At 44.3% G+C, this 23,328-nt stretch overlaps 1 protein-coding gene across 2 annotated transcripts; it reads left to right on the top strand.

Moving 5' to 3' along the window:
* The first annotated feature begins 1,304 nt into the window (after positions 1–1,304).
* Positions 1,305–22,499, top strand: AGFG2 (ArfGAP with FG repeats 2). 2 transcript variants are annotated; one of them, XM_037054928.1, is made up of 13 exons: positions 1,305–1,663; positions 9,831–9,924; positions 10,751–10,866; positions 12,059–12,212; positions 12,789–12,954; positions 13,655–13,780; positions 14,748–14,780; positions 19,620–19,740; positions 20,008–20,090; positions 20,207–20,290; positions 21,239–21,367; positions 21,702–21,787; positions 22,134–22,499. In XM_037054928.1, the coding sequence occupies exons 1-13, from the start codon at positions 1,443–1,445 to the stop codon at positions 22,191–22,193; spliced, it is 1,473 nt and encodes a 490-aa protein (XP_036910823.1). In that variant the 5' UTR covers positions 1,305–1,442; the 3' UTR covers positions 22,194–22,499. The 2 variants fall into 2 exon arrangements, with proteins under 2 accessions (XP_036910823.1, XP_036910824.1); XM_037054929.1 differs by lacking the exon at positions 14,748–14,780.
* Positions 22,500–23,328: the final 829 nt, after the last annotated feature.

The raw sequence follows: 23,328 nt of genomic DNA, 5'->3' as shown, positions 1-23,328 counted from the left end.
GGACAACTGTAATAGCTTAATCAATAAAATATATATTTTTAAAAAGACACAAAGCTTATTCCTACTCTAGGGCCTTTGCGCTTCTTCTGCCCGCCTTGCTCCTTCTCGGATNTAGGTAGAAAATAGAGAGGGGGAGGGCAAGAATAGTATGGGAAATGTAGAAGCTAAAGAATTTATGACACATGGACATGAACTAAAGGGGGGAAATGTAGGTGGGAGAGGGTGTGTAGGGTGGATGGGAATGAAGGGGGAAGATAGGACAACTGTAATAGCTTAATCAATAAAATATATATTTTTAAAAAGACACAAAGCTTATTCCTACTTTAGGGCCTTTGCACTTCTTCTGCCCGCCTTGCTCCTTCTCAGATCTCCCTATGGCAGACTCCTTTTTGTTAATCAGGTCTCGGCTTAAACATCACTGCTTTAGAGTTCCCCTGAACAGTCTAAAATACCCAAGAAGTCACTCTCTTTTATACATTATTTTGATTCTCTGCATAGAACTTATAACTAACTGATGGTTTTCTAATTGTTTATTGTGTGCCTTCCCCTACTGGAATGTAAGCTCCATAAAGATAGGAATTTTGATTGGTTGTCTAGAACCATGCCTGAAACCATGACTGCCAATAAATATGTGTTAAATACTATTCTATGGATAGTGTGGTGATTAAAAGCAGGTTTTCTAGAGACAGACAATCCAGCCCAGCTGTGTGACCTACTGCAAACTGTATAATCTAAGACTCTGTAAAATGAGATTTCCTATGGCATAGAGCAGGAGTAAATAAAATAACATTTATAAAGCACTCCCTCTCTTTCTCCATCCCTTCCTCTGAGAGCTCCCTCTTTCCCTCTCCCCTCAGCCCCTCTATGGCCACTTCTCTTTTGTTTTGCGGGCCTCTCTGCATAGACTAGCTAAGACTAGGCCTTTGAAATTTGGCGGGAATTAACGTCAACAGTCGGGAGGACCAGAGCTACTCTTGCTCTTGTGCTAACTTTGCGGCCTCGACGGCCAATCAGAGTTGGTATCGGAGTCTGAGTTTCGAGGATTCACCAATCGAGTCTGGGAGGCGGGCCGCTGTGAAGGCAGTGGTGAGAGAGGGCGGGGACAAGGAGAGGGCACGCACAGTCTTCACCGCCCAGGTCTCTGCAAGCCAATGGGAGAGGCCAGAGGTCTGAAGACAGTGGGGCGTGGTGTTGGCGGTCACCGCAACGCGAGGCCGTCTAATGTCCGGCCAATCAGAGAGAGGAGGTGGGAGGAAACTAGCCAATCAGTGTGCAGTATAGGCGAGGCTGGGCGTTGAGGAGTCTCGCGCGGACGCCGCGGGCTCCGGAGCTTCTGTCAAGGGAGCTGAGCGTGCGGAGGCAACTGAGGAGGCGGGAAGGCGGCAGTGGTTGAAGGGGAGCTTGCTAATTTGCAGGAAGGAAGTCCGAGGGAGTGGGCAGCTATGGTGATGGCAGCGAAGAAGGGCCCAGGACCGGGTGGCGGGGTCGGCGGGGGAAAGGGGGAGGCGGAGGCGGCTTCGGAGGTGTGGTGTCGCCGGGTGCGGGAGCTAGGCGGCTGTAGCCAGGCCGGGAACCGTCACTGCTTCGAGTGCGCCCAGCGCGGGGTCACCTACGTGGATATCACCGTGGGCAGCTTCGTGTGCACCACCTGCTCCGGCCTCCTGTGAGTGGACTGGCGCTGGGGGGAGAAACCGGAAGGAGTGGCGGAGAGTTGGCGTAGGGGACAGCGGAGACCCGGGGCGAACGGACAGAACCGAGGTGGGGGACGTAGGGGAGGCCTGGAGACGTGCCCAATGTGATGACAGAGTCCTCTGCTGCAGAGGTGTCATGGGGAAGGGAATGGGGCCGGGGAGGCAAGATACGACTGGAGTCGCGTTGCAGGGGAAAGAAAGGACACCGGAGAGGAACGGAGAAACTCCCTAAGGGAAGGGGAACCAAAAGTGGGGATAACTGAAGAGAATGGGGAGGAGGATTGTGGGGCAGGGGGTTGGAGATTTAAGGCCAGAGAGTGGCGTAAACCTTGAAAGGAAACTTCATTTACATAGAGGGCAAAAATGAAAGAGGTACGGTAAACTAGGCTCAAGATGAAGCAGTGCCTTTCTTCTGGCTTGTGCCCATCTTGGAGAGTAAGATGGAGAAACCTAGTTAAAGTAGGTAAATTAACCCAGGTTGACAGCACAGAAATAGTGGCAGGTAAGGAGCCATGTTCCAGTGTTCAGGTGCCGATCTTAATCTTGCAGGGCGTTGAAATGCGATCTAGTAGATATCTTACAAATCTGAGAGATGATGAGAGGGGATGCGTTGCCCTGTTAGCCTGACTTTTCCGAAGGTTTGGAGGTCTGAATGAGCCATTCTTAAGTGTAATAATTTACATCTTTAAACTCCTTGTTGTCATGGCTTAACCCTAGTAGTAACACCTGGCAACCCTTTCTAGGTTGGGGGAGAGAGGGATTGTTGTATAATCTGATTCACTACACTTGGCACTGGCGCTGTATTGGTCGTGTCTGAGCTAATTTAGAACCACAGTTCTAGCCCAGATTTCTGGTTATACAGCAAGTTTCTTTTTCCCCCTTAGGGAATTATTTGGTTAGATGCATGATTAACATTTGATACCAAGCCTGTGTCTCTATTTTTTATAAACTTATCAAGGAGTTTATTTTGACCACTTTTTAGTATTGTTTTAATATGTTGGTTGGTTTGGTTGTTGGTTTCATTTTTTAACAAGGAGCACTTTCCTGTTTCTTGTTATACCTTTAGGAGCCAAGGAGGGAGCAGTGTTGTTCTTGCTTAATGGGAGAACAGAAGTAAAGAGAGGTTTAATAACTTATCCAGTGCCTTACGGGGCTTGCTGTTTTCAGCCTTTGTTTAATATTAGTTAAGATCATGGCAGATCAGAAATGAGGATCCAGGTCTTCTAAGATACAGTTTAGGATTATTTCTCTATTTAGTTTTTACCTCCTTTGCCAAATTTCTGTGTTCTGATCGACCTCACTTGTGTGCTGTGAGAATGGATTTGACTTTGGTATAAGTAAAAGCCACTACAACTCTTGAGACAATGATTTAGAACCCAAACAGAAATGTGTCAAAAATTGTGATTACAGATGCAAATGAGGCTTGAGACTGGGACAAGTACTCTAAGGAGAAAAGGAGCAAAGTTTAGGAATATTTATGTCATAAAGCAGGAAGAGAAAGCATCTGAAGATTTTCATCTTGTTATGAAAAAGAAAATATGATTATAGCATCTGGAAAAAAGTAAAGGGAAGTAGGGGGTTAAAGTTGATGATATATCAGAGTCTAGGTTCTAGGAAGAAAATGGTAGGAAACAGTGTTAATTCATTCCCATGGTTAGCTAGCGATGAAAGATAAAATGCTGAAAGTGCTGACATCATTATTATTATTTTATAGATCTTGGTTTAATGTATCTCACAGATAACATTTCCCTTCTATAATAAACACTCTTCAATCAGGACAGAAGGAGGGGCAAAGGATCTGGGACACATTAAAAACCTGGTTTCTTTTGCTGGAAAAGTTAACTCCTTATATATCAGCATATAGTTGGCAAAACTTTATCACCTTCCTGGTGGTCATTATTGTTGATCTCATTAATGAAAAGTCAAATGCCTGTGATCTGGAGAGACACTGGGTGAAGGTGACTATGGCCTAAGGATTGATTAATTTTATAGGAAGTACCCCAATGTCTGCCCCCCTCTAAATTGTATGTACCTCAGACTAGGGCTTAGCTTCTTAGGAACTTAATTTCCAGTGGGGACAAGTGATAGAAATCTACTAGCCCTTTTTTGTTTTGTTTTGTTTTGTTTTAGTTTCAAAAAATTCTAGAAAGGACATTTTTGCTTAGTGTTTTGGTGAAACATTATGAGAATAACTTAGAGTGATTCTGGTAGTAGTAGACTTTAAGAGTCACATTTTGTTGGTTGGGAAATGAGAAGCTAGGCCAACCCTTCGTTAGCAGAAAGTCAGAGTGAAGGATCAAGAGGAGGTTGGGCCACTCAATGAAGCTGAACTGAAGGCATGTTGAGATGTGAGGAGAGAACTATCAGATGAAGTTCTATAGAAAAGCTTTAGTTTTCCTAACTGTGACTGTCTGCCTGGCTCTGATGCAACTTCACATTTGCTAATTGGAGTTATAATTTGCGTGGAATAAAGGAAGACTTATAAAGCTTTTAAAGGGGTCTTAGCAAACTTCCTGTGTCCTCTGATATGGAAAGGGCTGAGAGCTGACAAGTGGGCAGAGGCAGAATGTGTGAGGTGGGGCATACTTATTGTAGGCCGCAGAATAAGGAGGAAGCATACCCCATTCAACAGGCAGTGGAGAGGCATATGCTGCACAGTAACACATACCAGTTCACATCATAAATTCACCAGGTTGATTGCCCATAGATTAGGATTTTGTGGTGCTGGGAAGTAAAAGCTGTGGTAGGCCAATAGTCCATACATTAATTTATTTGGTCAGTCAATAAATATTTATTGAATGTCTATCAAGCCCCAGACACTGTTTGTACTAAACAAAAGTGACAAAGTACCCACAGTCATGTAGCTTACATCCTAGTAGAGGTCATGGACTTTAAATAAATTATTAAATATATAATTGCAGGTAGTTGATAAGTGCTATGAAGTAAAATAAAGCTTACCCTGGGCCAGGAAGTGGTGGGAACTCATACTGAGGTATGATGATAAAAAGAGAAGTAAGATTCTTAGTTAAAATGGAGAGAATATTGGAGGGCAGGGGGGATTGAAGTACCATATTTAGCACCATAGCTAGAGAAAGGAGACAGTAGAATTGGCTTTGTATTTTGAAAGCCAGTTTTCTGTTGAGTGTATTACAGATACATCTACCTCTTAGAAGGATGGAGTGTTCTGGTGGCAGTGAGAATAACCAGAGTTCCCAGCTGGCTGGATTGGCTGATGTAGCAAAGTTGACTATTCTAGCCAAAGTTGAATTTCCCAAGAAAATTCAGATTTTAATATTGGTGGATGGGTGATGACTATGCCGTCATCCCTGTGTATGTGAGCTCATTCTTACCATCTCTTTTTTAATGAGAAATACTTTCTCAGCTGTAGCAAACCCCCACAGTGTTGGTGTGAGGCCTGAGAGAGACTGTTAGTTTCTGCTGTTTCTAAATTTACATACATGCTACCACTACTGTAGGTCCCAAATCTGACCTAGTTTTTATTCATTTTGTTTTCTTCCGGTATCTAATTTTCTTAACCAGATATAGATCCTTTTAATTTGCCCATGTTCATATGGAAAATAATACAATAATAAATAATAATATAAGAATAAACTCTGTGCTTTTCATACTTACAGCTGTAAACCTACTTTCCACCATCCTGTACATGTACATGTACTTGTTTCTTTATATTTCTGACTCTTCTACTAGAGCATAAGTCTGCCATTTGAAGCTAGATTGGGGTAAAAATTGCTGCTAAAAAGGATTTCCAAAGAAGAGTCTTGGATATTCTCTCTTGTTTTGGTTTGCTTGTATACCTCATGAATAAATCACTTTTCTGTACAAAGAAAACATGTTGAGGCCTGAGGTCTCATTGACCTCAGGGATAGGCACTACCTTTGATAACCAATGTTTTCAGCAAAGTATGTGATAAGCTTCCCTGACCTGGCTGTTTGAGTCCACCCTTTAATACATTATCCGTCAAGTCTCAGTAGTGGATACTTCTCTCTTCATGCAACTTTACTCTTATGATGAGATTAAGTCAGGGTTAAGAGGGGTAGGGCTCTGAGCTGGGTATCAAGAGATGTGCTTGATAGCTCTTTATTTGTGACAAGTTCCTACCCTCCTTGTCCCGTAGTTTCCCTGTCTGGCCTGCTTGTAGTGGCTCCTAGTTGAAGCACTTTTTATCTCCATGAAGAGAAAGGTGCATGTTAATCAATAATTCAGTATTTTTCCATCTGTGTGGGTTGGAGAGATAGACATGTACCTTGCCCTTATTTTAGTCCCATCCCTCCATCCCCTCTTACCTCACCTTTCATATTCACCCCTGCTGGGTAGAATTAGACAGAGTGTCACTAATTACAGACGTAAGCACTTTGTCATATGGGCCCTTGGATAACTCGAGAAGCCCCTAAGAAAATAATAAATTACCGAAGGAAAAAGAAGTGGGGGGGAATGTAAAAAGATTGGCATTGAGCCTGAAGAGGAGGGCAGATGATATCAGAATTCTACATGGCTCTACATAAGAGGACAGCTGTTTATCATTGTCACTGAGGAAAAACAACAGGAAATGGCTTGAAGGAAGGGAATTTAGATTAGGGAGAAATTTCCTAAAATTAGTGAAATTGACCCTGGAGCAGGGTAATGGGGGAGCTTTCCTAGTATTAGAGTCTCTAATAGGTACTCTTCTTAGTGACATTTGGGTTCAAGATAAGGGCTAAACTGGTTAGTTGAACCCTGCTTAGGCAGAGGAGTAGAATCCTGGAGCAAAGAAATGCAGCCTGGGGTATATGAATTTGAACACAAATATTCAGAGGTAAGGAATTCCCAAGTTCAGATTTGGCACAAATGAAAGAGCTTGGGTGCTGGGTGGAACTGTTTTTTTCCATTGTTGACCTGGCAGGACCGTCTTATCTGAGCAGCTGAGCAGGTTTGAGGCTTTTATGAAGCTAAAAGCAAAATATGGGCCAGTTTGAGGGTGATAACCACAGAAAAACAAAAGCTGTGGTATTTGTAGAAATAGTAGGTTGCCTAATACAGGGAGGGGAGAGAAAGGCTATGAGAGAATTGGGCAGACTTTAGGATCTCTGCAAGTTGCTTCACTTGCCAAGTAATTCAGAGTACTTCAAATATTATTTAGTTGCATTTTTGTGAAAAGGAAACTGAAGTGGAAAAAGACTTTATGACTGGGCTGAAGGCTTGTGACCTAATAAGGTACTTGCTTTCAATTGGAAAAAATTGCACCATTCTGGGCAAATAAATTTATCTCTCTATTTCTCATAGCATCTCCTGGTTAGAAATAACAGAATGGATTTGCTGTGATGGGTTTACTGAAGGGCATTCCCTCCTCCTAGTTCTCACTTCTTTGGGGGAAAACCTGAGAGTTAATTTGAGGAGACTATGTACAAGTTGGACAGTGGATTGGTTTAATTCCAGGCCAGTGACTCACATCTGGCCCATTGTATGACCCTGGTATGTACCCAAGGGAAAGCAACACTCCTAGACGACTTGATGTCATCTCCTGGGAGGGGAGGGGCTCTTGTTTCTAAATTGCTTCTCTCAGCCAACAATGGCCTCTCCATGATTCAGAAACAAATTGACTCATAGGCCATGTAACTAGTTCCTCTTCTGGGCTACAGAGTGTTGTGTTGCCTTGTAGAGAAATCTCTCTGCCCCTAAACTGTGGCTCTGGTCTTAGTACAGACATCAAGGTCAAGCAATGGTGTTTGTACTGTGCTATGGAAACATCCTGTTCCATCAGATTTTTTGGCCCAAAGCACCTAAATTGCTTAGTTTTCTCTGCCTTTCCTGTTCATCTCCTCTCCCCCTCATAAAACCCTACAGTTCAAGCTTAGCCATAGGAAGTTCTGTTGTTCTAAGTATCCCCTCTAGATTGATACATGGGTCAAGCCTCTTCCCCTCCCCCTACAAGGAAGCACACCTCCCTGTTTATACTTTGCTACCAGTTCCTGGTTCTCCTTTCCGGAAAACTCAATGACCTTTGTGTGATAGGTTTAGAATCTGTTTTTCTAATGTAAACATAGTACATTTTTACTTTTCCCCTGACCATTTCTCTTCCTTCCTCCTCTGCTGCATCCTGGTGCTAATTCTCCCTGGTCCAGCTGTGTGCCTAACTTACAGCCTACTGCATTGAAAAGAACTCTTGTCTAGGCTCCCTGGGTCCTTATAAGCCATCAGTCTGGAGATTAAGGACTGGGTTCTGTAATTTTTGTATCTCCCAAAGTGCCTACCACAATGCCTTTTGTTTTGGCAAAGTAAATATTTGTTAGTGGGAGGTAAAGAAGAAGACCAGGATCACAGGGACAGAGAGGTAGGCTCTGGTTAGGCCTCAGAAAGGTCTGCCATTCTGAGGGGGAAGGGCCTAGTTGTTAACGTGAGAAAGGGAAAAGGAAGGCATATAGAAACAGGCTGTCTGGACTTAAAAATGAAACAAAACTAAACCATTACTAAGAGGCTCGAGAAGAGAAAACTGGAATATCTCTGAAATGTGATCAGAAGAGAGTCTTCAGGGCAGATCAAGTTTAAGAGCTATTGTTTGACATGTAGTAACAGTGCCTAGCTTTTGGTTTTCCCTGTTCTTATCTTTACTAGGAGCATCAGTCCTCATTGGTATTACTTGTTTTATAAAGGGGTATTTTCAGACCTTTTACTGAAAAGTCTAGCAGCACAATTGCTGAGAGTGCCCTTAATTGTAGCCTCCAGGGTCCTGTCCTTTGTTAGAATTCATAATCAGTAAGTTATATCCAAAAGGGCCCTTTGCCGTTCACTTAGTAGTGTGTCATTTACCCCCCACCCCCACCTTCACCACCTTCACTTACACGAACATGAACACTGCCATTCTTCCAGACTTGGCAGGAGCACCTTTATTCTGTGTGTGCACCTGTAAGCATGAATGTGTGTTTTCCTCACTTTTCTGTATGATTTCCACTTGGTAAATTTTGTTATCTCTTCTTTCTCCCTTTGCTTTCCCGAGGGTATCAACCAGGACCCTATTCTAGAGTTATAATACTTTTATTTTCACATCTTGTTTTGTCCATTTTTTTCCCAAGAGAGTAAACGTTTTAAGAGGCCTCATCATTTGAGACTCTTTCCTGAATGTACCTGTGGTCTTTCATTTCTGGTTTCGGGGTATAGCGTATTTGTTTTGGTTCAGCCAGTTTTGTTTTAATTTGATGATGACAGTAGATGTAGACCAGAGTCAAGCTTAAGGTATAAGGAAAGGGGAATCTATGAAACCCTGCTTGGCTTAGCCCCAAGTTTCCCGTTAGAACACTCTGGAGGGCAGTTGAAGCACAGGGAGGTAGGAGGGCAAGAAAGCCTTATTCTCTGCTCTAATCTCCACAGGACTTCTGTGGGCAGAACTGGACTCCCAGGGAGTTAAAAGAATACACAGAGCTGGCACAAAAACATCCCCACAGATATATGTTCTTGACTCATGTCAATCTCCTATCTCATTGTTGAACCTGACTTCCTCCTGCTTCATTAAAAGATCTAGAAATGAGAAAGTCCAGAATATTTTTTTTCTCAGAGATCTCTTCCTGAAAGAGAGGGACCCTCTCCATCCCTACCACCACACTGGTCATCTGTGTAGACAAGAGGGGGGGCAATTAGCCTAGGGACTGTTTTTTGTTTCCAGACCTTTGCTAGTATTATCCGGAATTGTCATAGACCTTCATGTTTGTGTTCCCTCATTCTTGAGGAATTTATGTCTCATGAGCTCTGGAACCTTGAGGATGTGCTATACGTCTAAAACAATGATAAAATAACAAATGGGAAGTGGTTGCATGTCTGAGTTCCCAGAAGTACCCCCTCAGCTGAATGCTGAACTATTGGGGTCAGAGCCAAGGTAGAGAAGGTTTCTGGAGGGGCAGTCTCTGTCTTCCTGTCCAGAATGACTGGGATCACAATATGTTCCTGACTCTCTCATCCCCATCTCTTATTAGAAGCCTCCAAAACATTCTTGCTTCTTTCTTTCTTTCCTTGAATTAGGAAGCAGCTTCAGGCAAGTTGTTCTACTTGAGCTTAATTTATGTGATGTTTTATCCTTTCTCCAATCCCCCTTCCATAAACAGACCTGCAGCCCTAACTGCATTATACTTTCTTTCTATTTCTCTCCCACAGGAGAGGACTGAACCCACCTCATCGAGTCAAGTCCATCTCCATGACAACTTTCACCGAGCCTGAAGTAGTATTCCTGCAATCCCGTGGAAATGAGGTGGGTGAGGTACCGCCAGTGGAGTGTGACACGCTCCATCTTATCTGCTGGGAAGCTTTAACTCGATTATAGGAAAACCCTACAGTTTCTTTTTGGTCAAGCTGTTCTTATTTTGGGGTATGGAAGATTTTATATTTACAGAATCTTATACTAAAAAAATTGTGGCTTTTCTAGGCCCCTTGTTAGGGGAATCAGGGAAAGGAGCAGAATCTCTGCAGAGGGTTGTCTCTGGGCAGACAAGGGGAGGAATGGTTAAAACTCCACTTTGATGAGCATGTGGATTTGGCCAGGCCTGCCCCTGTGATTAGGACCTCCTGAGGCTGACTTGAGCCTCAGCCACCTAGGTTGAAGTCTATATCACTTACTTGAAAGTGAGGTAAACCCCTTCCTCAACTAAACCTGCTGGTAGGAAGATGCCATTGTTGATGTTAGCAGTATGCCTGGCTTCGGGTGATTGGTTTACTTGGAGGGTGCAAACAAGTGTCTCTAGTGGGTGTTCTGGAAGCCACAGCTCTGAAAATTGTCCCTGACCCTGCCTGCTCTTATCCAAATTTAGTTCCCCATAATTCCCATGGCCCTCTAATTTCTTTTATAGTATGTGTCACAGTAGATAATTATAAGTGTATGTTTGTTTATCTAAGACATGACTCCCCCCATTAGATAACAGCTCTGTGATGACAAGGACCATGTCTATTTTGTAGGTATACCCAGATCTTCACATCATGTGCATGCTCAATAAATATTTAATGAATAAACTGGAAATGGTATCATTCCCATTTCATGCTTTCTGCCTCAACTCCTTTGTCACTTACATCCTTTCCTTTAGGTTTGCAGGAAGATTTGGCTGGGTCTTTTTGATGCTCGGACATCTTTAATACCAGATTCCAGGGATCCTCAGAAAGTGAAAGAGTTTCTCCAGGAAAAATACGAGAAGAAGAGATGGTAAGGAGAGAGAAAGAGATTGATGTGGAGACATGTGTCCAATGCATACTTCATCTGATAGTCCAGTTTCCAGGGTTGAATTGGGACTTCTCTCAAAAGCTGGATTTGGGTTGAATCTGTTTTACTCAGATTCAGTTAGGGCTAAATTCTGCCTTAAGAATAATAAAGCTACATGAAAAGACAACTGTTCATGGTCACTAATGTTGTAGCTTTGATGTCCCCTCTTTTGGGGAGACAGTAGATTAATGGGAGGGAACGAGGCCTGTGGGAGTGGGGGTTAGTTTTTATACCTTAGCTGATCTCATATGGAGAGAGGTGGCTGGGAGCACATGTCCTATACATTTTTATGCTTTTAGCCCATAGTTTCATTCATGATTTATATGTATGCTATTTTCTAAACGAGGAAAATAACATTTCTGTTCTCCCTTGCCTTTTCTCTCCTCAGGTGTCACTTCTTATTGTTTGATTTCTGGGATATGTGTATGTTGGAGGGTAACTAGAGGATGGAGAAGAGAATGCAGAGAGCAAGGAGATTGATATGGATAAAATGGCATTTTAGATTCGCTCCCGGGGGTGTCCTCAGGAGAAAGATTTTTCCGGAGTAGAGACCACACACACAGTAGTGGAAGAGGTTTTATTAAAAATAGAGGGAGCTGGCAGGAGAGGTTGTGAGCTCTTAAAAGATGAGGTGGCAGAAAGTTTTTCTATGGGACTGAGAAGGAGATACCTGAAGAAACACGGAGGAAATAAAAGGGGGACCTTGAATAGGAAGTTGGAAGATGAGATTGCCTGTTCATCAGCATTATTGTAGGTGTTTTTGAAACCCAGATGGTTTGACATGTCAGAAATAGGAGGGACTGGTGGTGGGGGGAGGCAGAAAACGTACAGTACATTGAACAATAGTAAATAAAAAATTTTTTAAAAAGAAAGAAATAGGAGGGAATAAGGGCCACAAGTCAGAACAAACTGAACATTTCTGTAGAAAAAATGAACTTCTGACAGTAAAGCAGAATCTCAGCACAGGCAGAACTTTGCTATGTGGCTAAATTCCCTTTAGTTCAAAAAAGAGAACTAGCAGGGAAAAATGAGAAAGGACTTTGACTGCTGTAACCTATGTTTTCCCAAGCACCTAAGCTGATCATGGACCAAGGTTTTGCCCCTCTCCTTTCAACCTTACTATTCTTTTTTGAAGGTATGTCCCTCCAGATCAAGCCAAGGGGCCCACTTATACCAAAGGCAGTGCTTCCACCCCCACCCAGGGCTCCATCCCAGAAGGGAAACCTCTTCGGACACTTCTAGGGGATCCTGTGCCATCTCTCTCAGCTGCTTCCTCCACCTCTAGCCAGGTAACTCTCAGATCTTCCCTTCAGGATTATTTTGGGATTTGGGAGACAGGAGTGTCAGTTTCCTAAATCAAATCTCCTGGGCTCAGCAGTTCAGGAGCTATGAGTTGGTTCTCAGCCCTGCTGTTACCTATGTCTTGCATCTGTCACCTTGGACTTGGATCTTTTGGAAGAAAGAACCCAATAGGAAGTAGTATTTAGGGAAGTCAGAGTATGAACTCCAAACCTGACCATTCCTCCAAGGAAACACAGAAGGGGTCAGGACTCTGCTTCACGCACCTGGGAAAGATGAGGAGGTAACAGCTCCAGAGGGACTGTTGGGTGACATCCCTGTATGTCTCAGGGTTACCTTGACTAATATGCTCTAAAATGTGTGGTTTGGGGAGCTACTATACTGAGGAAACAGGAATTAGGTATGAGAGAGGCTAAGGCAACTACTGCCTAGGAATCCTCTCAGTTGAGGGCAGTTTGTTGCTCTTTTCTCTCTCTACTTGCCTATCTGGGGTAGCCTGGGGAGCCCTGCAGGGGCTGGGTATGTCTGGGATTCCAGGTTCTATACGTAATGTCTTCTCCTCCAAGTCTGTCAGTCAGTCTCAGGCTCGGACATCCCAGCCCCGGAGTGCTCAGCCACCTCCGCACTCATCAGTCAAGAAAGCCAGTACCGACCTGCTGGCTGACATTGGTGGAGACCCCTTTGCAGCTCCCCAGGCAGTACCATCATTTTCTGCATTCCCAGCCTTTGGAGGTAAGTGGGACTTGGGATAAGAACCTTCCTACGACATAGGTACCTTTAATACAAGCAATTTCCTCCCTTGAGGGTGACCAGGTTTCACTCGGCCCTCGCTGTCTTCACATGAATGAAGGTCATAGTGATTCTGAAGCATCAAGGTTGGGAGGATTGGGATCAAGTGGCTACTGCAGAGATTATGTTTGGTAGTTGGGGGCACCTAGCACTTTCTTTTAGAACACTGGAAGTAGCCTTTTTATTACTTTCACTCTCTGTTAAAATGGGAGCAGGGGGATTATCATGTGTTCCATTTCTCCTGGCTTCTTCCCAAAGATCAGCAATAGCCAATAATAGAGTTGAATAAAGTAGTATTCGGTTTTCATGTTTCCTTTTCAAGCTCTTCCCCTCCCCCATCTGCCAAAAAAAGATATTTTTTTCACATGATTCTGCCCAAACTAGGCCCCAACAAAAATGTTAAAGCCTCATGGAGTAAGGATAAAAAGGTGATAGGGAGTGAACTTGGAGGCCTCTGAGATCCCCTTTCACCCACAGGTGTCTAGCTCTCTGCCAAAGGCCCCTGCCATCTCCCTCTGAAGAAGAGCCTGTGGAAGGGCAGATGTCCCACTGAGTGGCCTTTGAAGGCCTTTACAATTAATGTATGTTATATAGATTAATATACATTTTATCTATATAAGCTTTATATTCCCTTCCCCTATAGGCCAGACACCTTCTCATGGGGGCTTTGCCAACTTCGATGCCTTTGGCAGTAGCCCCAGTCCTTCTACATTTGGAAGCATTCCTCTAGCTGGCCAAGCCCCGTTCCAGGCCCAGCCAACAGCCACAGGTAAGTGGCTGCCCCACTTACTACCCCAGCTAGTTTCCCTTTTCTGCCCCGCTTGTTTCCTTTTTCTCTTCCAGCTACATCCAGCTGTCCATATTCATACATCACCTTTCATTCACGTCCAACCTAAAGAATTGTGCAAGAGAGCCTTGGCTGGTGTGGCTCATGGATTGGCCAGTAGATTGATCACTGACTGGCCTGTGAACCAAAGGGTCACCAGTTCGATTCCCAGTCAGGGCACATGCACAGGTTGTGGGCCAGGTCCCCAGGACTGGGGCGCCTGAGAGACAACCACACATTGATGTTTCTCTCCCTCTCTTTCTCCCTCCCTTCTCCTCTGTCTAAAAGTAAATAAATAAATAATCTTAGAAAAGAAAAGAATTGTGCAAGAGAAACAAAGAGAAGCTCCAGGAAAGAATGAGAGGAGTCTGATCAGATTCTTGTGAAAAAGAGGGGGCTCTATCATTATTTTTTTGTGGAAGAAAAATGACTAAAATTCTATCAGGACCTGTATAGGCTGTGCACTAGGAGATTTCTGACTGGGAAGTATGGGAGACCTGAGTCCTAGAAAAACTGAAGAAGGACATGACCTTTTTTCTAGAGTGCTCCCATTGTCTGTGTTGCAAAATGCCCTAAGATCAAGGCCTGGGTCAGAATCCCAGACAGTCTCCAGAAGTCCTCACCCACTGCCCTTAGAGCAGAAGCCTGTAAACCCTATGTTGTGTAGTTTATATTATACAATTGAAAGAGAGTCTAAAGCTTTGCCTTAAAACATTTGTCTCCTCCCTAAGCGCCCAAGCATTGAGTCTTCAGTGCCTTTGGACTGCCCCTCTTCCTTTGGACATCCTTGGATGTGGGAGGGCAGCTGGAGTGCTGTAAAGAGCAGATATCTGGAGAAAGCCAGTGACTTATACTCTTTTTCTCCCTTTCTTACCTACCTGCCCTTTCCCTTCTCCACCATCATTGCCAGCCAGTCGGATGCTAACTGGAAGTTACAGCTTTGGTAAGTTATTCTGCCCACCCCAAGGTAGGAGCCAACCGCAAACTCCAGGTCCTCTGATCCTGGAGTTTGGAGAGCAGGAAGGAGCCCTTCAAATTCAGCCATTTTACAGATGAGGCAGTTCAACAGTTTCCCTAGTCATGCAACCCTCGAAGTTACAGAACTTGACCCAGGGCCACAGCCTTCCCATTGCAACACTATGAACTGGCTACTTCCTTTTGTTTTCATTTTAATTTTTTTGAATGGGACAAGAAGAGGCACTTTATATTGATAAAAGTTAACAAGAGAAGTTTAACTGATGGGGTAGCCTTGAAATTCATAAAGCAAAAACTATTAGACACAATCAAAATCTAATTAACCAATGGAGAGAGAGACTATAACAGACTCACAAAACTAATCATAAAGTAGATAAACAAGTAAGGAAGGAAGTCGACTATTTGAGTAATACTTTAACAAGTTTGATCTAATAAATATAAGTAGAACTTTGTAAGCAAAGGACAGAATATGTAGTATTTTCAAACATATAACTATTTTAGAATATGTAGTATTTTCAAACATATAACTATTTTAGAATATAACCATAGAGAGGGAAACAAAATCTCCATAAATTCTAACATAGAAATTGCATAGGTCATATTCTGTACGATTAAAAATTTCCTAAACAGCCCTGGCTGGTGTAGCTCAGTGGATTGAGCATGGGCCTGTGAACCAGACAATCGCGGTTCGATTCCCAGTCAGGGCACGTGCCTGGGTTGCAGGCCAGTTCCCAGCAGGGGATGCATGAGAGGCAACCATACACTGATATTTCTCACCCTCTCTCCTTCCCTTCCCCTCTAAAGATAAATAAATAAAATCTTCAAAAAAATTTCATAAACAGTACTTAAAGGCATGAAATAGGAAGAATACACTTACAACATGGAAAACAGACAAAAAGCTAATAGCCATAATGTGTTTCTTAAAACACCTATAAATAAGAAAGAACAGAATAATGGACAAAGAATATAAGCAAATAATATCCAGAAAAAAATATGAAAATGTCTTTGACCTAACTAATCAGGAAAAATGCAAATTAGGATAAAATAATCATTTTGCACATTGTATTTGCAAAAATATTTTAAAGGTTGATGAAGGTCAATATTATGTGGGAAAATGGGCCCTTTTGTGAGCTATTAGCAAAAATGTAAATTGCTATAGGGATACTATAAGATTAGCGAGGGGAAGTGTCCTTGGGAATGGGTGCTCTAAAGGAAACAGTCTATTCAAGGTTGTTATAAATTGGTCTGTTCAGAAATGCATTCCTAACATAATTGTTTTAAAGACTTTAAAGGAGAGAAAGAAGGCATTAGTCCTGGAGCCATTCCTGGCTGAACCTGGGATGAAACTTTTGTCCAGTGTCTGACCATCTCAAAAAGCAGTCTGCAGCCATATTCAGAGTTCAGCATTTATGAGGCCCTCGCCCATTTCTAGGAGCATCCATGGATTATCTCCAGAAGGAAGGAAAGATTCCCCATTTTGCAGGAAAGAGAACTCAACTTTGCCTCAATTTGATCAGTGACTTGGCCAAAATTGAATAGGTCATAGGTGGCAGATTTCATTTACTTTGCACCACACCATGATCACGAGGTCTGTTGTTTCTGTGTGTGTGATATAAAGAACTGTTGGGTATGAAGGAGGGAGTTGTTGGTGTGAGGTGGGTATTTCTTCTGATAAGCTTGGTTGTATTTTTATATTTCTGAGAGGGAATATGGAGAGGGGAGGTTTCTACAACTGCAGTTTCCCCCTCAAACTGCTGTAAGGCATGTGTACAAATACAGCTCTAAGAGTGAGGCTCTGGAATTGTATTAGAAGCAAACCCGTGCACAGGTATTCCTAGCAGTGGCCTCCTTTCTGAGAATGCGCTGTCTGTAGGGTGTCCACTCCATCTGAGTGAAAGCCAGCTCTGCCCTCTAGTGTCCACAAGGAGACACACAGCACTGCCTGCAGGTGGGATGACAACCTTTCTCCCAGCCTAGGAGGCAGAGGACTTGGTTGGTCCTCACTGAGGGGAGTTCTCTGCCATGAAGGCCCAGTGCAGGACTGAAGAGTCTGACCTAAGTGAGAACAGGGAGCTGTGTTTGCTCAAAAATTCTATGTACTCCAGGTCAGTCAGGCAAGGGGAGGGCTTGGGGCTGGAAAATTGGAAGAAAATTGAAAGTGTTGGCACTACCCAGCTGGCTTTCCAGCCTTGCTCACAGCCTATGGAGTGGAGAGGATTATAGACCAAGTATAATGCGCAGTAGCATTATAGCCTAGCTCTAGTTCCTTTGGGAAGTCCAGGGACTGGAGAGGAAGAGTGGCCTAGCAGAGCACTGTCCTTTAAGTGCTGGCACACTGGAAGCAGCCCCTCCTTGGAACCTTGCAGCAGGCAGGCACTGGGCACCTGTCCTCCCTGCTGCATTCTCAGCTTCTCCAAGTTGGAGCCTGGTTGCTGTCAGCTATGTTCAGTGCCTATGTATAGTGAAGATACCCTTAAAAGGGGGGTTTTGAAGACATACAGCCTAAGCCTTCAGAAAAGAAAGAGTATGGAGATTCAAATTACAGTTCTGGGCATTCAGAAAAAAGCCCTAAACTTACAAGAAAACAGGATGAGGTTTGAAGAAGCCAGGGAATAATTTGGATTTGAGAACCAGCCTGGCTTTGCCATTTCCTTCCTTGTCTCCTGTATTTATCTTTTCCTCTCCCTTCTTTTCCCTTCCCTTCTTTTCCCTCTTGTCTCTAAGAGGAAAAGTATCTTCCATTGTGAAGGACCCCCCTCCATTACCCTTTCCCACTTTCTGCAGGGTTTTGTTCTATCAGCTCTATCTGAATAACACCTCTGCTTAATTCACCTCTGCTGGCATATTCCTTTTTTCTCAAAAATATCCTTAGTTTCCCGTTCTACAAAATGTTTCCGCAGCCTTACCCATGCCAGCCTCTTGTTGCAACTCCTCTCCACAGCCATACCTCAGACCAGAGGCGCCTATGGCCTTTACTTGCTCATTTTTTTGTTGTCCCATTTTCTTTCTTTTTTTTTTTTTACAGATTTTATGGCATAATATACATATTGTTGTGCACCTTGATTTTTTAAACTTTACAATACTGTTATATCTTTTTTAAAATCAGTTCATTAAGAGCTTCCTCATTTTTTACAGTCCAATGTATGTATATACCATAATTTATTTAATCAATCCCCTGTTGATGAATATTTAAGATGATTCAGTCTTCTGCTATTAAACAGTGCTCAGTCAATAACCCTGGGTATCATGTTTTGCATTTGCAAGTTAGTTATATCTGTAAAAAAAAATTCCTGGCAGTGAAATTGGTCTAGCAAGGGTATAGTTGATATAGAAATAAATCAAAATAGATCATTACAAATATGGCAAGTGCTATGAAGAAGAACAAGGTACTAGGAGAGGAAAACCATGACCGAATTCACATAGTGCATCAGGAAAGGCTAATCTGAAGACGTTTCTGTTAAGCCTGAAGGGTGAGTAGGCGTTAGCAAGCAGGCCACGGTCATGGGTGGGACCTCTTGTTCAGGGCAGAGGCAGAGCGTGTAAAAGGCTGGAGCTGACTGGGGATGGTCATCTTCACTTGCATTCATGATCTGAGCCAGCCATCATATGTTTCCTTTGAGACATTGTCTTGCTTCTCTGATCCTGCAGATCATTTCTTAAACCATAGGTTATGATAACACCTCACATTTGTGTTATGTTTTAGATTTCAAAACACTTTTCTCAGAGGGTCTTTACAGATACCCTATGAGAGGGTGAGAAAAGGATAGAGAATGAAATGGTTTGCTAAAATCACAGTGGTAGCAAGTGGTAGAGCCACAACCGGAATCCATTTTTTCTCACTTTACTGTTCAAACATTCTCCCATTCTTGAGCACTGTCTTATGACAGACACTATGCAAAGCAAAGTGTATCTCCCTTCAGTAATGAGTCTTTTGGCATTCATGAAAATAAAACTTTTTCCCATTTGTAGCCTTGTTTTACCCTCACAACAGCCCAGAATGGTTGGCAGGGAAGACGTGAACACACAGATAAAGAGGTTTTGTAAAGTAACAGGGCCTTGGGCCTCTTCCTATGAGATGAGATTGCTCAGGATTTCCAGGACTCTTGCTCTGCAGGCTGTTTTGTAAAACTCCCGCAGGGGGTTTGTCCTGTGTGCTTTCTTTTTTTAGATGTGAATCCCAGGGAGGGCAGGAGAACCCTGCAGTTGGCTCTTTCCACTGAGCAGTGTGCCTAAGCCCTGCTCTAAGCTCATGGCATCAGGGTGGCCTCCTCAGAAGAGATGGCTCCACGGGAGTGCTGATGGCTGGAGATTTATGTCCATCACCTCCAGTGCCATCTCCACAATCCATGAGAGTCTCCCAAGTGCCCTTGAACCTTTCTGCCATTCAGAGCTCTTCTCCCACCCCATCTACCTGCCCTTCATATGATTTATCTATAAATGGAAATGCTGCTTTGAGGAAATTACAGACACTTTTGTCTCTTGAGGGAAAAAAATGGAAAGTATAAGTACACTAGAGCAGCAGGGATGGTGACATGACATGAGGAAGAACTGCTTTTCTCTCAGTGGTGGCAGCTTTGAGCACTAGGGAGACTGAGGAAAGCTGAGTATCACATTGCCTGGAATTCTCAGTGGGAGGCAAGCCTTCCTGAACTGGGTGATTTGTGGGAACTGGGCTGGTTCAGAGAACGCAGGTGGTGCCTCTCGTGTGATCATTCCACTCCTCTACTGCACCCCACCTCCTCGTCTCATGTCTCTTCCATCTGGTCTCAGCCCAGCACTCCCTGTTTTATGTCTTATGACTTCCCAGGGAGCAGCCAGGTGACTCCATTTGGTGCCTCTTCCCTTGTACCTGCCAGTCAGCCCAACAGCCTCACAGATATGGGTGGCCTCCTGGGACCTGGAGCGACAGCTGGAGGTATCCCTGGCAGGTAGGCACATGTGGGGGGATTGCCTCAGGGCAGGAGAGCTGGCCAAGAAACCCTGACCTTGCTTTTCCCAGCCCACTCAGCTCCTCCTGTCTGGCAGAATGGGGTTTGCCATCTCCTAGTCCCTTGCCCAGTTTTTCTCCTCGGTCCTGTAAAAAAAAAAAAAAGAATGAAAGAAAGAAAGAAAATGGGACAACAAAAAAATGAGCAAGTAAAGGCCATAGGCGCCTCTGGAAGATGTGCATGCTGACCCCTCTCCCCATATTGCAGCATCTTTGGGATGACTGGCCAAGTCCCCACCCTTCAGTCTGCCACAGCTGGTGGAGGTAGCAGCACAGGGCTTGCCTTTGGAGGTAAGTTTTGCCTGTGGAGAGAAGATTTACATGAATGGTCAGTTATAACAATATTAAGCAAATGAGAAAAAATAACCATTTCTTTTCTCACCTTTACCTTATTCCACCCTGAGCAGCCTTCACCAACCCTTTCACAGCACCTGCTGCTCACCCTCATCTGCCTTCCACAAACCCATTCCAGCCCAATGGTTTGGCCACAGGTAAGCCTCCCAGACTGTCCCCTGGCCCTCTCTCTGCACAGGGCAAATTTACCTGCACCTCTCTTTGTTCACCCCTCCTGTAACATCATCAGGAGGAGCAGCAGGTGGCCTCAGCTGGCAGTACGGTCCTCCCAAACAAGTCTCCTGATCGCCCTTCCCCAGCCCAGGCCAGACCCATTTTAGTGGGCACAAAGTAGAAGCACTCAAGTCACAGAATCCGAGTTTCATAAGTAGAAAAAGCAGACTGCTACTTATCTGTATCGGTTCTGAAGGCTGTTTTAGTGTGGATGGTAGTAGCAGTGATTCTCCTTCCTCCAACCCTCAGTGTCCCTCTGGGAGCCCAGCCTCTCCCTCCCGTATCCCAAAGTGAGCCACCTGAAACCATGACCCTGTTCCCTGTTTTCATCAGCCAGAGTTGTATGGTGTCCTCTCACCCTGCCCCTCCTCAGCCTCTGCTTTTCTCTCTTCAAACTCATGACCCCCACCCCCTTTTTTGTTCTCAAAAACCTTGAGGCATGAAGAGAGAAGAGTAACAGCTTCCAGAGGTGATGCATGTGGCAGGCCCAGTGCTAAGTGCTTTACAGCCATTATTTAATTTTTACAGCAGCCCTAGGAGATAGGTACTGCTCCATGTTAGAGAAAACTGAGGCACAGAAAGGGCTAATAATTACCTTTAGTTTATGCAGCTTAATAGAGAGCTGAGAGCTGCCCCTGGTTCTGTGCCAGGCTCATGCTCTCCAGGCCACAAGCCATGTGGGCAAGAAGTGGGCAGGTTTGGTAGGTTACATGGAAGCTGAAGAGTTCATGGCTCATTCAGGATACTTCCACTGGGTGCCTCTGGTTAGGGAAAAACTCCATCCTATTTTCTCATCTTGGAGAGGTTTAGGAAGAACTGTCCTCTAGTCTTCCTTCCACAACTTTGCCTGAGTTCCATATCCCTCTCCACAGGACCTGGCTTTGGGATGAGCGGTGCTGGGCCTGGCTTCCCCCACACAGTGCCACCCACCGGAGCCTTTTCCAGCACCTTCCCACCACCAGTGTTCTCCCTGCAGACCTCAGTGACCCAGCAGCAGAATGGTAAGGGATTCAGGCCTCACCCTCCTTCTTCACCCCCTATTCCCAACCCCCAGGGACTCTATGTGTGTAAGTGTGTGTGTACCCACAGGAATATTAAGGAGCCAGACATGTGAACTAGTTCCATTTTAGACCATCCAGGAGGAATCAGGGAAGCACCAGACCTGCCTGTGTCCTCTGACTGCTCCATACCTTAATTCCCGTCTTTAGGAAGGCCCCTCTCACTGCCCACCTGGAATATAGCTGTGCCTGCCCTGCAGGGAGGCAGGCAGAGCTGGTCAGTACCAGCATGAGGGGCAGGGCTCATGTCCACTGAGTTTTTGCTCTTGTTTCCCAGGTTCTTCCTTCAGTGACTTAGGATCAGCCAAGCTGGGACAGAGGCCACTGAGCCAGCCAGCAGTCCTCTCCACCAATCCTTTCATGGTGAGTGCCCCAGTGCACCATGGTGTGGGGCATGATCTCTCACTCTGGGGCTTAGGGACAGAATCCTTAGGAAAAGAGAGTAATGTGGGGTGGAACTCAGGCCCCTTTCTCATAAAGTTCTGTTTTGTCCAAGCCAAGGATGAGAGGGGTAGTTGATGGGCCTCAGTTCTTATTCCTGTCATCCGCCACACTCCCCAACTCTCCCCTGCCTCTTAGCTCCTTCACATTTCCAGTTCCCTCAGCTCAGTAGTGTTGAGGGAGAAAGGAACCCTGAACTGCATTTCTTCTGTGGTCTCCAGCCTTCTCTGCTCTAATCTAATAATTTGTGGTGGTTGTTTCTTTACAGACTGGATCCTCAACAAGCCCGTTTGCCTCCAAACCTTCAACCACCAACCCATTCTTGTAGCACTGTGTTCTGGGGGCCTCTATACTGCTCTCTGGGGTCCCTCTACTCCTTGGAACTCTGGTGACCACTGCTTGTGGCATTTATGTGAGTCTGAGACCAGAATGGGCCTTACTTTGCAGGGTAGGGGTCTTGAAGATGGTGGAGGTACTACTGCTTTGCCTGGAGCTTACAGATGAAAAGGGCAGCTTCCTCCCTTCTTCGTTCTAACCCCTGACCCAGGCAGGAAGCCCAGGAGGAGAGAAGGCAGGGCCTGGCCCAGAGGAACAATGGTGTTTTTTCTCAAATTATTAATTATGATGACAGTAATCTTCCTCCTCTCCTGCCGTCAGCATACACAGTACTCCCTTCATTCCCAGCCCTCTGGGCAAAGGAAGCTGTGGGCACAGGCTGACCAGCATTCCCCTGGGGGAACTCTTCCCCTGCCCAACTTTCCAACACTGTTCTCCTCATGGACAGAGGCACAGTGGGAAGAGTAAGGTAAGGGAGGGGATGAGGTGTGTTGACGTGGGATAGTAATCAAGCCGAGAAGGCCCTGGGGGACCAGAGTGCCCCTGCTGCTCTGGCTTGAGCCAGCGTACCCTTTTCTCCACATTCTTGCATTCCCAACTCCTTCCCTCATCCTGGGCACTCAGGATGGCTAGTTTACCTACATATTGGGTTGGCCAATAAGTTGGTTTAGTTTTTTCCATAAAATAAAAGACACATTTTTCATTTTCACCAATAACTTTATTGACTTGGATATTTTGGGTATGTCAGCTATTTTCCATGTGGTATAATCTTTATTCTCAATTCATGTCTCGATTTGATTGCTATCAACTTCCATTGGTCTCACTGACCATGGAGCATTGTCCAGTGAGAAATCTTCAGCACAAAACTTTACAAACCACTTTTGACATGTTTGATCAGTCACAGCACCTTCTCCATACCCTGCACAAGTTTTTTTTTGCATTTCAGTTGTGTTTTTACCTTCTTGAAATAATAAAGCATAGTAATAGTATGCTGAAAATGTTGTACATTTTCTTCTATCTTCAACATTAAAATGGCTACACAAAAATTTGCCAATTTTGATTAGTTTTTTTTTCTTCATGCATCTCTCTTTAGGAATAAAGACGCTTTTCTTGATTAGTTTTGTTTA

This window comes from Sturnira hondurensis, unplaced genomic scaffold (genome assembly GCF_014824575.4).
Source record: "Sturnira hondurensis isolate 20B ecotype Veracruz unplaced genomic scaffold, ASM1482457v3 Scaffold0008380, whole genome shotgun sequence".
Classification (NCBI taxonomy): Eukaryota; Metazoa; Chordata; class Mammalia; order Chiroptera; family Phyllostomidae; genus Sturnira; species Sturnira hondurensis.
This window is presented reverse-complemented; position numbering and strand designations above follow the sequence as displayed.

What these genes read in the sequence shown, in the direction of transcription:
- AGFG2 (XM_037054928.1), top strand. Translation starts at nt 1,443, where the DNA reads ATGGTGATGGCAGCGAAGAAGGGCCCAGGACCGGGTGGCGGGGTCGGC. An exon ending in GGCCCAGCCAACAGCCACAG is followed by an intron (nt 13,781 to 14,747) that starts GTAAGTGGCTGC and finishes CATCATTGCCAG; the next exon opens with CCAGTCGGATGCTAACTGGA. An exon ending in CACAGGGCTTGCCTTTGGAG is followed by an intron (nt 20,091 to 20,206) that starts GTAAGTTTTGCC and finishes CACCCTGAGCAG; the next exon opens with CCTTCACCAACCCTTTCACA.